Source organism: Telmatherina bonti (assembly GCF_933228915.1).
Source record: "Telmatherina bonti genome assembly, chromosome: 9".
Classification (NCBI taxonomy): domain Eukaryota; kingdom Metazoa; phylum Chordata; class Actinopteri; order Atheriniformes; family Telmatherinidae; genus Telmatherina; species Telmatherina bonti.
This window is the reverse complement of record NC_136627.1, coordinates 34001437-34017398: the sequence shown is the minus strand read 5'-3', so window position 1 is coordinate 34017398 and position 15962 is coordinate 34001437. Positions and strand designations below refer to the sequence as shown.

Below are 15962 nucleotides of genomic sequence, written 5' to 3'. Positions count from 1 at the left end.
GTAAGAGAAAATTCTCCATCCACCATCTCCTCCTCCCTGAAAAACTCTTAATATAACTTTATTAAATTTCATGTCACTGGCAGGTAAATTACTATTTCATTAACAAATGTATTATGAGGCATAAACTTGATTCTATATTTTTAACCAGCTTTGAAGGTTTGAAGCCAGTTTCAGTAGTTTCTACCTGGTTTCATGAGTTTCAAGTCGATCTTGACAGTTTCGAGCAGTTTAAACATACTGAATAAGGTCAAGCACATGAACGTTTATGATTCTACATACAACAAATTTGCTGGATTAATTTGTGTTGATTTTGATCGTCAGGTGATCACCAGTAACGTCGATGTTGACCTCTGGTCTGACAAGCTAAAGAAATCTCCATAATAACCTGTTTTCAGCTGCATGTCACATGACGCTGCATACAATCAGCGCGTGACTTTTGCCACTTAGTTTCCCACTAAGCCTGAAAACTACTGAGCAGTTCTGTAATGAATCTCTACAGGTTTATCTCAAACTTTCTATTTTAATAGAAAAGCTGTTTTTCCAACAACTTTATAAATCTACCCAACAACCGATTTGCTTTTGTCAGTCAGGATTTTACTGAAACTGTTCTCATCATGTATCTAAACACAGAAATTGGCAGAAATAAGAGGTTTTATTTATTTCCCCGTCCAGCATCATGACAGCACAACAAAGATCTGCCTGCTGTGTTGTGCCAAACTAATTTGCTTTGCTAATAGCAGTTCTGTGGATATCAGGCGTCTCTGGATACTAAACTATTCCTTTATTTTTAAATAGATTCATTTCTGACAATGTGAGATTTGGCACCATAACATCCCATATGACAGCCAGGTCCTTGCAGGACCACGCTGACATGGGTGATCTCCACAGCAACGACTCCAGAGATTGACCAGGAGTAAGATCCTAAAAGGTGATACCAGGAGGTGCGAGGAGGTCCTAAACTCTTATTTTTAAGCTTACCATCCATCCATCCATCTTCTGCCGCTTATCCGGGGTTGGGTCGCGGGGGCAGCAGCCTAAGCAGGGAAGCCCAGACTTCCCTCTCCCCAGCCACATTTGCCAACTCTGCGGGGGGGATCCCGAGGCGTTCCCAGGCCAGCCGAGAGATATAATCCCTCCAGCGTGTCCTGGGTCTTCCCCAGGGTCTCCTCCCAGAGGGACGTGCCTGGAACACCTCACCAGGGAGGTCCAGGAGGCATCCTGACCAGATGCCTGAGCCACCTCAACTGGTTCCTCTCGATGCGAAGGAGCAGCGGCTCTACTCTGAGCCCCTCCCGGATGACCGAGCTCCTCACCCTATCTCGAAGGGAGAGCCCGGCCACCCTGCGGAGGAAACCCATTTCAGCCGCCTGTATACGAGATCACGTTCTTTCGGTCATGACCCACAGCTCATGACCATAGGTGAGGGTAGGAACGTAGATCTACTGGTAAATCGAGAGCTTCACCTTCTGGCTCAGCTCCTTCTTCACGACGACAGACCGGCGCAGAGCCCGCATTACTGCAGACGCCGCACCGATCCGTCTGTCGATCTGACGCTCCATCCTTCCCTCACTCGTGAACAAGACCCCGAGATATTTAAACTCCTCCACTTGAGGCAGGACCTGACTCCCGACCCGGAGAGGGCAATCCACCCTATTCCGGCTGAGGACCATGGTCTCAGATTTGGAGGTGCTGATTCTCATCCCAGCCGCTTCACACTCGGCCGCGAATCGCTCAAGCGAGAGCTGGAGATCACGACCAGATGAAGCCAACAGGACCACGTCATCCGCAAAAAGCAGGGACCCAATCCTGAGGCCACCAAGTCGGAGCCCCCGGGGGACACGGTCGAATGCCTTCTCCAGGTCCACAAAGCACATGTAGACTGGTTGGGCAAACTCCCATGCCCCCTCCAGGACCCCAGAGAGGGTATAGAGCTGGTCCACTGTTCCGCGACCAGGACGAAAACCACACTGCTCCTCCTCAATCCGGGATTCGACTATCCGGCGGACCCTCCTCTCCAGGACCCCTGAATAGACCTTACCAGGGAGGCTGAGGAGTGTGATTCCCCTGTAATTGGAACACACCCTCCGGTCCCCCTTCTTAAAAAGGGGGACCACTACCCCAGTCTGCCAATCCAGCGGTACTGCCCCCGATGTCCACGCGATGCTGCAGAGGCGTGTCAGCCAGGACAGCCCCATAGCATCCAGAGCCTTAAGGAACTCCAGGCGGATCTCATCCACCCCCGGGGCCTTGCCGCCAAGGAGCTTTTTGACCACCTCAGCGACTTCAGCCCCAGAGATAGGAGAGTCCACCCCTGAGTCCACCAGCTCTGCTCCCTCATGGGAAGACGTGTTGGTAGGATTGAGGAGGTCTTCGAAGTATTCCCTCCACCGACCCACAACGTCCCGAGTTGAGGTCAGCAGCTCCCCACCTCCACTGTACACAGTATTGATGGAGCACTGCTTCCCCCCCCTGAGCCGCCGGATGGTGGACCAGAATCTCCTCGAAGCCGTCCGGAAGTCTTTCTCCATGGCCTCGCCGAACTCCTCCCATGCCCGAGTTTTTGCCTCGGCAACAGCCGAACAGCCGAAGCCGCATGCCGCTTAGCCCGTCGGTACCCATCAGCTGCCTCCAGAGTCCCACAGGCCAAGAAGGCCCGATAGGACTCCTTCTTCAGCTTGACGGCATCCCTCACTGCTGGTGTCCACCAACGAGTCCTGGGATTACCGCCATGACAGGCACCAACGACCTTACAGCCACAGCTCCGGTTGGCCGCCTCAGCAATAGAGGCACGGAACACAGCCCATTCGGACTCAATGTCCCCCGCCTCACTCGGGACATGTTCGAAGCTCTGCTGAAGGTGGGAGTTGAAGCTCGCTCTGACAGGGGACTCAGCCAGACGTTCCCAGCAGACCCTCACAACACGTTTGGGCCTGCCAGCTCTGACCGGCTTCCTCCCCAACCATCTGAGCCAACTCACCACCAGGTGGTGATCAGTTGACAGCTCCGCCCCCCTCTTCACCCGAGTGTCCAAGGCATGTGGCCGCAGGTCCGACGATACGACTACAAAGTCGATCATCGAACTGCGGCCCAGGGAATCCTGATGCCAGGTGTACATATGGACACTCTTATGCTGGAACATGGTGTTCGTTATAGACAATCCATGACGAGCACAGAAGTCCAATAACAAAACACCATTTGGGTTCAGAGGGGGGGACCATGCCTCCCAATCACTCCCCTCCAGGTCTCACTGTCATTGCCCACGTGAGCATTGAAGTCCCCCAGCAGAACAATGGAGTCCCCAGAAGGAGCACCCTCCAGCACTCCCTCCAAGGACCCCAGAAAGGGTGGGTACTCTGAACTGCTGTTTGGTGCATAAGCACAGACAACAGTCAGGACCCGTCCCCCCACCCGGAGGCGGAGGGAAACTACCCTTTCATCCACCGGGGTAAACCCCAACGTGCAGACACCAAGCTGGGGGCTGATGAGAATGCCCACACCTGCTCGGCGCCTCTCACCATGAGCAACTCCAGAGTGGAAGAAGGTCCAGCCCCTCTCGAGGGTACTGGTTCCAGAGCCCAAGCCATGCGTCGAGGTGAGTCCAACTATATCTAGTCGGAACTGCTCAACCTCGCGCATAAGCTCAGGCTCCTTCCCCACCAGAGAGGTGACGTTCCACGTCCCTAGAGCCAGCTTCTGCAGCCGGGGATCGGACCGCCAGGGTCCCCGCCCCTTGCTGCCGCCCAGCTCACATTGCACCCGACCCCTACGGCTCCTCCCGCAGATGGTGAGCCCATGGGAGGTGGGGCCCATGTAACCCTTTCGGGCTGAGCCCGACCGGGCCCCATGGGCGAAGGCCCGGCCACCAGACGCTCGCTCTCGTACCCCGCCTCCAGGCCTGGCTCCAGAGGGGGGTCCCGGTAACCCGCGTCCGGGCAAGGGAACATTCATGCCCAGGTTGGTCGTCATCATAGGGGTCTATGAGCCGTGCTTGGTCTGGTCCCTCCCCTAGACACCTGTTTGCCATGGGTGACCCTACCAGGGGCATAAAGCCCCCGACAACATAGCTGCTAGGATCTTCGGGACGCACAAACCCCTCCACCACGATAAGGTGACGGCTCAGGGAGAGTTTTTAAGCTTACCTTTTTTCAAAACAGTTTAGATTTGGCTGACACTGTGACAGTAAGCCTATACTGCCATCTGCTGGCTTCTTGGGGGAAAACTTGAAGCTCTGAGGGTTGAACGTCACATCACAAAACTCATAGTCATGAAATATTTCTGTATTGCAACCAGTTTTACTGATAAAGAGCTTTTTAAACACTTTTAACTCTTCATGTCTCGAGTATAGCAAGTCTTTTTGTCTCCAACAAAATCTATCTGTCTTCAGATGGCACAAAGCTGCCAGAGAGCACATTGCTCTGGTTTTAGCCTTTCTGCTCTGGCTCCCAGTATGTTCCAGTAGCATCTTTTAGGATCTTACTCCTGAACTGTGAAGTCTACCCTCACATTCAGCACCACTTTTAGAACAATATAAGCCTGTTAAAGTCAGAGGTTTCTGCAGAGGTCTTATCATTGCCCCAGAGATTCGGTTTAAGACCAGAGGTGAGAGAGCATGTGGTTCAACCCATAAACTCTGAAACAAGTTACCTGAGGAGATCGGTTCATTTACATCTCCTCTAAAAACACACTGTTACTGGGAGCTTTCCCTGATTATATCTGACACAAGTTAGATATTTACATTTCTATTGTATGGTTTTTATGTTGCTTTACTTGATTTCTAGCATTAAATGAGGACGACACTGAGATTATTCTGTTGTCAAAGAAAAGAGCATCAGCATTGGTAAACAACTGGACACTCGGGTTCCTAAAACTTTGAACCAAGTCTGTAACCTTGGAGTGTTGAAAGACTCAGATCTGACTGTCAGAAGCCATATCAAAGCTTCACTAAGAAGTTTTTTCCCATCAGAAACACGAACAGAATGAAGAGTTTAGTCTCCCAGAGAGACCAGGAGAAACTCATCAATGCATTCATCTCCAGAACAGGAGCAGTTTTATGGCCATAAGAAAAATAAAGCTGTCTGGACACAAGGCTGCTCTTTATAAAGCATTATTCTTTATTTTCATTTTTGTTTTACATATTAATGCTGGACCTGATGTGGGGAAGACATAAAAGGGAATGAAGGAAGTAAAAAGTAGGTAGAAAAGACAGGAAACAGCTACAAAAACTGTAAATCCATAATTACCGTCCCAAAATGACACATACACCCTTAAACTCTTCTTCTTGTGGCTCAGATGAACATTTATAATAACATTATCTGTGTGTGTGCTTTGTGTGACTCTGTGGATGCAGGTCAAGTTAACCTGAAGATTGCATGAAGTATGTAAACATGCAGGAGGAGGTTGAAGCACAGATTATTGATTATCTTTTCTTTGCTTCTTTATCGCTGAAAATACTGATGGGAGCACACCAACCAACCTGCGGCCTCTCAAAACTCCTAGAACATTCACACACACCAGGAGCAAAGGAGGTGAGGTGTCCTGCACAAGGACACAATGAGAGGAGGCAGCAGCCACTGCTGCTGAAAGCACGGGGGTCGGCTGAAGTGCCAAAGGGAAGAAACATTAGAAAATACATCAGAGGTAAAATTCTTTTTATCAAAGTAATAAGTGGTGCAGTGAGTGTGTTGTGTGTGTGTGTGTGTGTGTGTGTGTGTGTGTGTAGCTCTACTCCATCGTGATGGGGTGGTATACTGTTTAAGTAGTAATAATCAGCAGGAAGAAAGATGGAAAGATGTTTTTCCTTGTTTGACATTGTACCTGATGTTCCTCTGACCTAACCAGGGTCTTTCTGTAATCTCTGATGTCTGCACAGCTGCTCTGAGATAAACTTGTGTCTCATTAGCAGCAACATGCATGAGGAAAGGCGACTGCAGGCGCCACACGTGATAAGAAACTCTCTGACAGCGTAAGAGAGCAGAAGGATGTGATTATAAATCACCGCCTGGACGTCGCTCAGCATCTCTCTCTCTGCAGACTCCTGCTGACGGCTGGAGATTCTCCGAGAGGAACACACGAAGGTAAGTATTTTATATGTCTTTATTTTCTCTCAATAAACTCAACTGGATTTACTGAATTGAAAAATAGAATGTATGAAATGTTTTATGTACTTTGGGTCAGATGGTGTGGTTTCTTCTCCTGCTGATGGTGACGGCATGTGATGCATCTGCGGATCCACTCACAGAAGGTAAGATGTTTTTGTTTAGTTAAAAGGGGAAATTTACAAGCTTTTACTTATGTTTATGGAACACATTTTTACATCAAAGTACATGTGATAGCTTTTTACAAGATACTTCCAGTTTTTAGTTATTTAGTTTTTTTTTTTTAGTCTCGCTTTTTCACCAAACAATCTTACATGTGTCGTGTGTGTGTGTGTGTGTGTGTGTGTGTGTGTGTGTGTGTGTGTGTGTGTGTGTGTGTGTGTGTGTGTGTGTGTGTGTGTGTGTTTCTTTCAGATTTGGGTGACAGTGTCATGGTCTTTTTAAAACCAACTGACACAGACTATGCAAAGCTGTTTTCATCCGTATCTTATTTCACTGCATTGACTGTCTGTCTCAGGTAGCTACAAGCACCAAATGCACGCTATATAAGGCTGTACATGACTGTAAAAGCATAATTTCCTTCATGATAATCTGATAATTAATAGAATGATCGATTTATTTTGTGACAATTCCCACAGAGCAAAAACTGACCTCTGCAGAGATCACGCCCTTTTTTCCGGAGCTACATCCAGCCATGATAATGCTTGCCTCATATACTGGGACGAAAGCAAGGAAGAATTAGAAGTTTATGTAAATGGTCACAAGATTGAATTCAAGGGGCTGAAGTATAAGCTGAATAAGTGGCACTCCATTTGTGTCACATGGGACTATAGAACTGGAGCGGTGCAGCTGTGGATTGATGGACATCGAACAGTTCAGCTGCACACTAGTGTGGAACTCATTCATGACCCGTGTTTCATCCTGGGACAGGTACAGTTCGGATTTCCACATATTATTCTAGAAAATTCTGCAGTTTCACGAGTATTTATGTAAAGATTAATAAGTTTATTAAATGTCACCTGAATGCATTCTTTACAGGAACAAGATGCTGTCGAGGGTAGTTTTGAGCAACGTCAGTCTTTTGTTGGTGAGATATGTGATGTACACGTGTGGGACTACGTCCTTGAGGCCTGTGAAATCCAGCACTACTTGGATTATGAAAATTTCTGTCCTGGAAATGCAGTGAACTGGAGAAACCTGAAGTACTACATCGTTGGAGATGCCGTGGTGGTGGCTGATAAACAAATCTGTACCCAAGAAAACTTGGATTATGTGTGTCCACAATTACCCGGAAGCTATGGCTATAAGTACTACGGTATTGACGATGGTTACTATGGTGATGACTCTCCTTTAGAAAAAAACTATTACAGATATAAGTATCCCACAAGTTATAATAAATACTATTTGAGATACTATGGCAAGAAACACTAAAAGCTGTGACCACTCAATCTTTAATTTCTAAAATGAAAAAATAAAAAGCAAATAGTGAGTTACAAAAAAATCGTTTCAAACAATTATAAGATCTAAATAAATGATTATTAAAACCTCCCATGAATGACTCCCGATTCTGTCAGTGTGCAAATTAAAACTGCATTATATGACTAATGTTTAATAATTGTATGTATTGGGGTTTTTTTGTGAGCATTTTCCACTCCCTGTATGTGTGTATAAAATGTTATCACTAATCCGCTCATTTAATATCTAAAACAAACCAGAATGTGTATCTTAACCAATTACTAACATCAATAATATGCTATTTGAATGGAAATTGCTACATGTCACATTAAGAGTAATTTTAAGTAAAAAGCTGCTCAAACCAAATATTGATTTTAAAGCTTGTTGTAATTGTGTTTTTCTGGCAATGTGTAAATAAATGAGGGTTTGCTGATTTATATTATTATTATTCATTCAATCTAAGTAATTTCTAAATAAATAAAATAATTCATGTTGAGTTAATTATTTCTACCCTCTTATTTTACAAAGTACACATTTACCGTCCATTACCACAAGTCTGGACGATGTTTCTTCTTGTTTAGTAGCCAGAAGGTAAATGCTGCAGTATATCACACATTTCACTTTTTCATCTGATAATAAAAACTTTTGATGGTGATATAAAAATAAATTGGGAGCAGAAAAGTGAGTAGGATCACATGGTTTAATGTTTGAGAGAAAACACCATAAAATCAGACTAAATCTCAGCACCTGCAGATGAAGCAGCAGAGCCAAGAAGAAGCACTTCTTTAAAAACAAAGAAACTTACATGTTCAACGTCAGAAAGAAGCTGCTTGGTAATTATGAATGAAAAACAGCAACATATCTGGTTTATCTTTGAAAAAATAGTAATATGAATCTACAAATATTTAGTTTATTTCGCTCCTTTTTTCTGTGTATTTTTGTGGAAAATAAAAAAATGGCATTCTGTAAGAGGAAGAATTTAAAGACGCATCAACAGTGCGTTCTGTGGGTCTATTTGTACTCTCCCCACACTCCCACAGTCTTGCCATCCCACTCTGAGGTGGACAGACATTTGACGAAGAAATGGCCGAGGTCATGTTTGGAGATGGCTCGCCCTCTTAGCATATTCTCTGTGGCCATGTAACTCTCCGTCAGAGGAAGATCGCCTGAAAGTGTCCAGACAGAGACAAGAAAGCAACTCAGTTGTCAAAATACTATTAAAAAATTTCAGTGGATTTCCTGCAAGTCCAGTTTCTCTTTGGTGAAATATGGCGTCAGTTTTAGGGCCACTTTTATTTCGTATTTTCATGTTTCCTCTTGGGTTTTTTTTTTCATGTTTATGCTGCAGACTCACAGTTAGATCCTCTGATTCTTGCATGCTGAGCACACTGCATGTCTTCATTCACAATGTTGAATCTAAATTGTCTGCAACTTCATTTTAGCAAAGCATTCTACTGTCTGCTGGTTTCCTGGATGAAACCATGAACGCGTTTCTGTGTTTGGTTTCTGAAGGCATCATAAATCTTGCTTGTCATCAAGGCTTCTTCAATGCACGGCTGAAGCCCAGGGGCCCACGGAGTTTAGGGGCCGATCAGCATTGGCATAAAATAACCTAAAAAGTGCCGTTGTTTTGTAACTTGCAGGTTCTGCGGTCAATAAACAACTTATGCACATTTGAGCCTGCTGATTGATCTAAATGAACCTGTTGCCACTGTGCCAAATCCTGCCCCCCATGTGCAAGGCCCAGAGCAAACTCAAGATGCAAATCCCAGCTCTTTGACATGGATGCGCAATAGTACATTTCATTTCAGCCGCCTGTTAGTGAGATCTCGTTCTTTTGGTCACGACCCACAGCTCATGACCATAGGTGAGGGTAGGAACGTAGATCGACTGGTAAATGGAGAGCTTCGCCTTCTGGCTCAGCTCCTTCTTCATTACGACAGACGGCGCAGAGTCCGCATTACTGAAGGCGCCGCACCGATCCGTCTGTCGATCTCACGCTCCATCCTTCCCTTTGGTGAACAAGACCCCAAGATATTTAAACTCCTCCACTGAGCATGAAATTCGTCATAATTTGGATTGTAAGGACATAATCGCAGCTTTCTGTGCAAAAGAGACCAGAAGAAAGCGCTTCTAAAAAGGACAGTGCAGTGTTTAGTGACAGCATCTGCAGGTTTTCACATGCTGCAGCTGAAGCATCGGAAAAGTCATGTTGACAAGCTATTTCTGTTTAGGAAGCATGATCTGTTGCTGCGGATATTTATTATTTCATTATTGAATTCTGTATTTTTATTATGATCATGTTATTAATATGTCAGTACAATTAAATAAAGAAAACTGTAAATCTGAATATTATTTTCTATCATAAGACTTGGAACATTTGGAGTACGGGACAGGGTCTATGCACAGCTTCTCAGCCCAGGGGCCTGACAGTAGATCATGGCTGTCATGTTGTCCTCTTTGTAAGACATGTTCCTTTAAAAAAAAGAAAGAAATGTTTCTTAATCCCAATCAGTTTACCTATTAAGACACAGACCAATTTACAGACTGTTATCTCCTCATATCTGTAAAGAGCTTATGACAGATGTTCAGAACTCAGGTGCCCAACTTTGAACATTAACCAAGAAAAGATCATATTACGCCGGTTTTAGCATCCCTGCACTGGTTCCCAGTATGTTTTAATAAGATTTTAATACAGAATCTTGCTATTTTGAAGACTTTGACTTGTGTGACCTTTCAACCTTTTATTTATCAGTTTTCTTAGAACCATATGAGCTTATTAAAGTCTTACATCCTCTGGCAGAAGACTTATTGTCGTTACAGAAGCTATAGTACCAGTTTAGACACACTTTCACCATTGGATTTAATGGGAAAAAAAATGTGTCCAAACTTTTGACTTCTAGTATATGCGTGAAAACTGCTAAAACTTTGGAATGAGCTGCCAAAAGAAAACATGTCAGGAGAGTCGTTTCAGTCTCTTCTGTCCTGACTTTATCTCCCACTTGACTTTATTTACTAAATAAAAAAGCTGGACTACTGTTTTACTTCCACTGTTCCACTGTGTTATTTAACTTGTTTTACTTCATTTTATTGTGGCTCTTTTAATCACTTTTTGTAACATTTGTTCAGTTCAGTGCTCCACAAATGAAGTTGATCAAGTTATTATATCTGTCTCCACTCTCTACTGACCAGCAATGTGAGGAGGCATAACAGCCACGTAGTCCAGCCCTGAGGTTTTCAGCACGCTGTACATCCTGTCGTGGTCCTCCGTCACAGGAACCAGACGGGGTGGCACTTTGGAGCGATCCCACAAAAGGAAAGCTGGAAGAGAAGAAATAATGTAAGAAAATGAGGTGAGATGACAAAAATATGAGAAGAAAAAGAAACGCTTATTTGCTTTTTCATAAATGTCGGACAGAAGATAAAAAAAAGCACATTTAACACACATCATTCAGGAGGAGACAGAAACTTAGAAACACTAATATATATGTTTCAAGATGTTTTCACTGTGCAACTCAGTCAAAATGATGCAACTTTTCTTCACTTCTATGAACCTTGCATGTTTTCCACCGTCTGTTTCCCTGTGATTTATCAGTGGATACTGAATACTGCAGTGAATCACCTCAAGTCTTAAAAGTGGTTACGATCATGTTGATGCTCTGCCATTCCAGCACTTCTTATGCAACACTTCACAGTAATATCTGCAAATCATATATTTAAGCAATCCTTAGATAAATAATGATGCACAATGATTGGATTAATATGTTTCTGTTGCTTCAAAAACATATTGCTCATTTCCATTTAATGCTTCAGATGAGATTCACTGCAAGAGAAATCCCACCTGTTATGGAACATGTGAATCAAGAAACAAAACAAAACTTAAGAAGCAATTCTTTGTTTTATCAGGATCAGTGCAGATTTGAACTATTCAGACTCATGAAGTTTCATTTGTTTCCTTCAACTAACATTAAAAAAGTCATTTTTTTAAAAGTCACAATTTTAAAAAGTCACAATTAAGTTAAATTAAATTAAATAAATTAAATTACCCCCTACACTAAATAAGAAGCTCGTCCTTCATTCATCTACCTGACATGCAGCCGACCACTTTGCGGATTCCTCGTGCCTTCATGGCTTCCACAATGTTCTTGGTACCTTCTGACATCATGGTTGTTGGACCTGATAAGAACAACGGCAACAAAAAAACAGATCAGAGGTCATTACCACTGTAAAAAAAAAACAAGGCTTACTCAAGTACAGTATTTTCATGGTATGTTAGATTTACTGTGTTTTAGGGATTTAGTACCAAGTTAATTGCATACAAACATTTGTTAAAGAAAAAAGAAAAAAAATTTCTCAAATGTAGTAAAAAAGAAATGAAATACTTGAATCTGTCATTTTAAATCAGTTTGAACATGTATTTAACATAAGAGTCAAAAGAAATTATGATCACTGTCTTCACTGATAACTGTATTGAGTAAATTAAAAAAAAAATCAGTTTTAAAATGTACTGCAACAACAAAACCATGAAAGTTGTTGGAGGAAAATAAAGACCGAAATGTTTATAGAAGACTAAGTCCATAACATTTACAAATCGACAAGTTGATTGGTGACAGGTGAGGGTGTCAAGACTGGGTATAAAAGGTGCCTCTACAAAAGGTTGTCATGGTAAGTAAAGATGGTTTGTGATTGGCCTGCCAGCAGTTCACATCTGTCTTCTCCGTAAAGAAGAGACTCAGACAGCAACAACCACGGACTGCTGAACAACTGAATCATGACTAAAGTTGCTTTAGCGTTTCAAAATAACGTTTGGAAATCTCTAATAATTCTCTTTTCCTCACCTTCTTCAGATTTATCTCTTTATGTGACATTTTACGTGAGTGTTAAAGATGATTTGCACTAATCAGGTATTATAGAACAGTTGCAATAAGCCTCTTACACTTAGAAGAAATAATTTAGGATTTGTAATGTTTATTGATAATAATGATGATGATAACATATAATACTGTAAAATGAAATATTAAACTTCACATGAAGATGGTGTGTTTGTTGGCTCAGAAATGAATCTAGGGGCAGCTCATTCATTCATTTTCTGTACTGCTTAGTGTAATTGAGTGTCATGGGGAAGGTGAAGCTTATCCCAGCTAATAGAAGTCCTGAGGCAGGGAACACACTCTTCACTTGTACATGGTACACCATGTTGACCTCTAGTGAATGACTTGTGTTATTACATTATCAAATCTTGTGTAAGTGGAAGATTAGCTGCGTTTGCTGGAACTAAACTTTATCACTCAGTGCGGGAAAGTTTGCAAATAAAAACATCCGGTGACCCAATAGAAAGCTGTAGAGTCAAGAATTTTGTCCAAAAAATGTAGGAAGGTTCAAGCTCCATCCTTAAGAAAGGAGAAGTTAAATGCAGCGCCATTAGTATTGTAATCTTATTGTGTGATTAAACAGACTTAAGTCTCTTAACAATCCTTTCTCATCTTTATTCAAACTGTAAAACCTTACTAAGGTCGTTCCTGGTTCCTAGGATGATGATAACTGCATCCTGGCCCTCCATAGTCTTTTTCACATCCTCCTTGTTCAGTACGTCACCCACGACTACTCTGGCTGCCTTGTGGTCAGGAGGAAGCTTGGCAGGGTCACGCACCAGCACCGTCACATTGTATCCTGGAAAAGGTTGAAGGAAATTAAACAGATCTACACATTTAACAATTAGGAAAATAAACTGTAACTGTAAAAGTGGATGAAGACTTGAGGGATTTGTTTTGCTGACACGTGTAATAAACGGCATTTGTTTTCAGTTTTAACTCCTTTAAACTGAAGCTGTTTAAAGTCATTTATCACCACTTACTCGACAGAGATCTTAATGTGCAGACATGATAGTTAACAGCCTTTTACTATCAGCAGTAGGACAGACTGCGGTGACTCAGCAAAACACTGACCTGCAACGTCTAACATGACTCAACAGATTTTATGCTTTGTATAAAGCGGGAAGAGAGGAAATGAAAATGCTGCAAAATCACATTAATCATATGACACAATGAGCTTGATTGTTATTATGTCTAATTTCTCAATGTGATTATGACATAATGAAAATTTAAGAAAACATCACATTACACCTTCAATAGTATCATTTTTCAGTGAATAAATCTGAAATTAAGTTTGACTAAATTAGATGAAATATTATTTAACAACGGAAAATTAGAAATTGTTTTTTATTATAACTATTTTATTATTATAATAGAAACTGTATATTTAATTAAGGGGGAATCAAATATCTAACAGCTTTAGTACAACATTATTCATTGCAAGTTTTTAGTTTTATTTTTTGTAACTATATTTATTCTGCAAGTGAACAAATTACGAAGCTGTCACGTGCCCTGCAGGGGATTAAAAACTGTTCTGGAGCTTATTGCATCTGTGCTGAAAACTGTAGACTTATTTATTACCAAAAAAAGTTTCAAAAGCACAGCTGTATCGCAAAAAGGTGAAGCTCACCTGCGGCCGCCGCGAGCGGCAGGGTCGCCTGTCCCGTCATGCCGGTGGCTCCAAATATCGCGACGTTTTTTATGGAATCAGACATTCTTTGTAGGAAGCAAAATCCAAACGCAACTGTTTGTGTGCTGAGACCGAGGCAGGAGACGGGGTGCGCTTAAAATTCTCATGTGACATGAAGAAGAAACGTCCCTTTACGTCGCGGAGACGCTTCCGCGCGTCAAACTCCTCCCGCTGGATTTAAAGGAGCCGCGCGGCTCTGATTGACGAGGTGGCGCGCACGCTTCAATGTCTGCCTGTTTCCTCAGGCATTACTGAAATGAACTGGAAATAATGCAGCACTTCATGGAAACACGTAAAACCATGAATGTAAATGCTGAAAATGCGCGAAAAGCAGTTTGTAGACTGGAAAGTCTGCAGCTTTGTCCTACATCACTGCCCGAACCCTGCAGGGCCGGATAAACAGTGCACAGGCCCCTGGGCCCAGAGTGTTCCAGGGGCCCCGATCCACACCATAACATTGTAAAAATTTTGAATGATACACTGTGAAATTACATTTCTAACATCTCTCAGCCAGTGGTACCAATAGCAACACACTGGACACTGTGGTGAAACTATCTGGCTTTTATACTCATTTTGTTTCATGACCAAACTGCTGGTGTTTACCCTACGTGGGCCCCACATGGACCCCCAATGGGTGTGGGCCCCTGGGCCTGTGCCCATAATGCCCATTGGATAATCCAGCCTTGCTAAACCCTCTAGCAAACTTTTCTGTCATATCTTCAGTAGTAGTTCTCAGCACTTCTTTAAGAACTTTCCAAAGCTTTTTTTTTTTAATTTTTTTTTATATGTTTCTGTCTTTTTTTTTCTTCTTTTCAAGATGATTCCACGATTCTTCATTCATGTTCAGGATCATCACTTCATCAGGCCTTGTGTTATTTGACATGCCTCAGCCTTTTCTCCCTGTTTGCCTTCCATTAAAATGGCTTTTTCGCTCTTTTGGCACTTTATTGCATTCTCTATGGGGCTGCCCAGAGGTACTTTTGTTTTGGAGTAAGGTAGTAGACATTGTTTCCCAACTAACAGGTGCTGACTTCCCACGGACCCTGCATTGCTTCTTTTCTTGGACAATTCAAGATTCCCAATCAAGCAGAAACAATGTAAATTGTGGTTGGCTTGCATGATTGCAGCTAAATAATAATCCAGAGGTGGCTGCCCCCCCATGACCTCTCAATAAAACATCTGTTGTACACCCTGTTGGATATTTTGTACCTGGAATTATCTTCAGCTAGACTTAACCATGCTAGTTCGTCTACTATTCAAACCTGGTTAAAAGGACTAGATGGGGTTAAGAGGCTTCTTAACTAGTCTGACCTGCATACTATTCATTCCTTCCTTGTTGGCTCATCTCCTTGACACTAAAAATGTAAATGTGTAATGTGTTGGTTGGTTGGGGGGGGATTGGTTGGGTAGATTGTGTTCCAAAGGAAACTGGGTGTCATTTGTTGTACTATTGAACTCCCTCTGTTCCATTGTTAAAAATGAAAATGTTAATAAAAATTACATTACAAAAAATAAAATGGCTTTTTGACAACCCCCCCAGCTTGGGGACCATTTTGCGCAATAGTAGACAGATCGGCTGCAGAGTCGCCTCTCAGGTCCTGTTTCAGGGCTTTTCTGGATGTATTTCTATGTCTCCGTGTTAACTGTCATATCCTAAATGTCATTATTACACTCTTACTCTTAATTTGTAAATTGTTATAAGTCACATCTGTCGCTGACTGATGATGTCACTTTTGCAACGTGTGCAGATCTTGAAAGTACTGGCAATGTGCTGGATGGACAGAGCCGACATAGACAAATGTAATTCATTTCATGCAGTTCAAATAAATATGCCAAGGGAAGGCTAAAGAC

At 42.8% G+C, this 15962-nt stretch overlaps 1 protein-coding gene across 1 annotated transcript; it reads right to left on the bottom strand.

Annotated features, from left to right (window-relative positions):
• Window positions 1–8242: 8242 nt before the first annotated feature.
• Window positions 8243–14196, bottom strand: blvrb (biliverdin reductase B). Its single transcript, XM_079245873.1, has 5 exons — window positions 14052–14196; window positions 13059–13220; window positions 11637–11726; window positions 10740–10871; window positions 8243–8716 (listed from the first exon to the last, which is right to left on the bottom strand). Exons 1-5 carry the CDS (start codon window positions 14134–14136, stop codon window positions 8562–8564), a joined length of 624 nt encoding a protein of 207 aa, XP_079101999.1. The 5' UTR covers window positions 14137–14196; the 3' UTR covers window positions 8243–8561.
• Between the last annotated feature and the right edge of the window lie 1766 nt (window positions 14197–15962).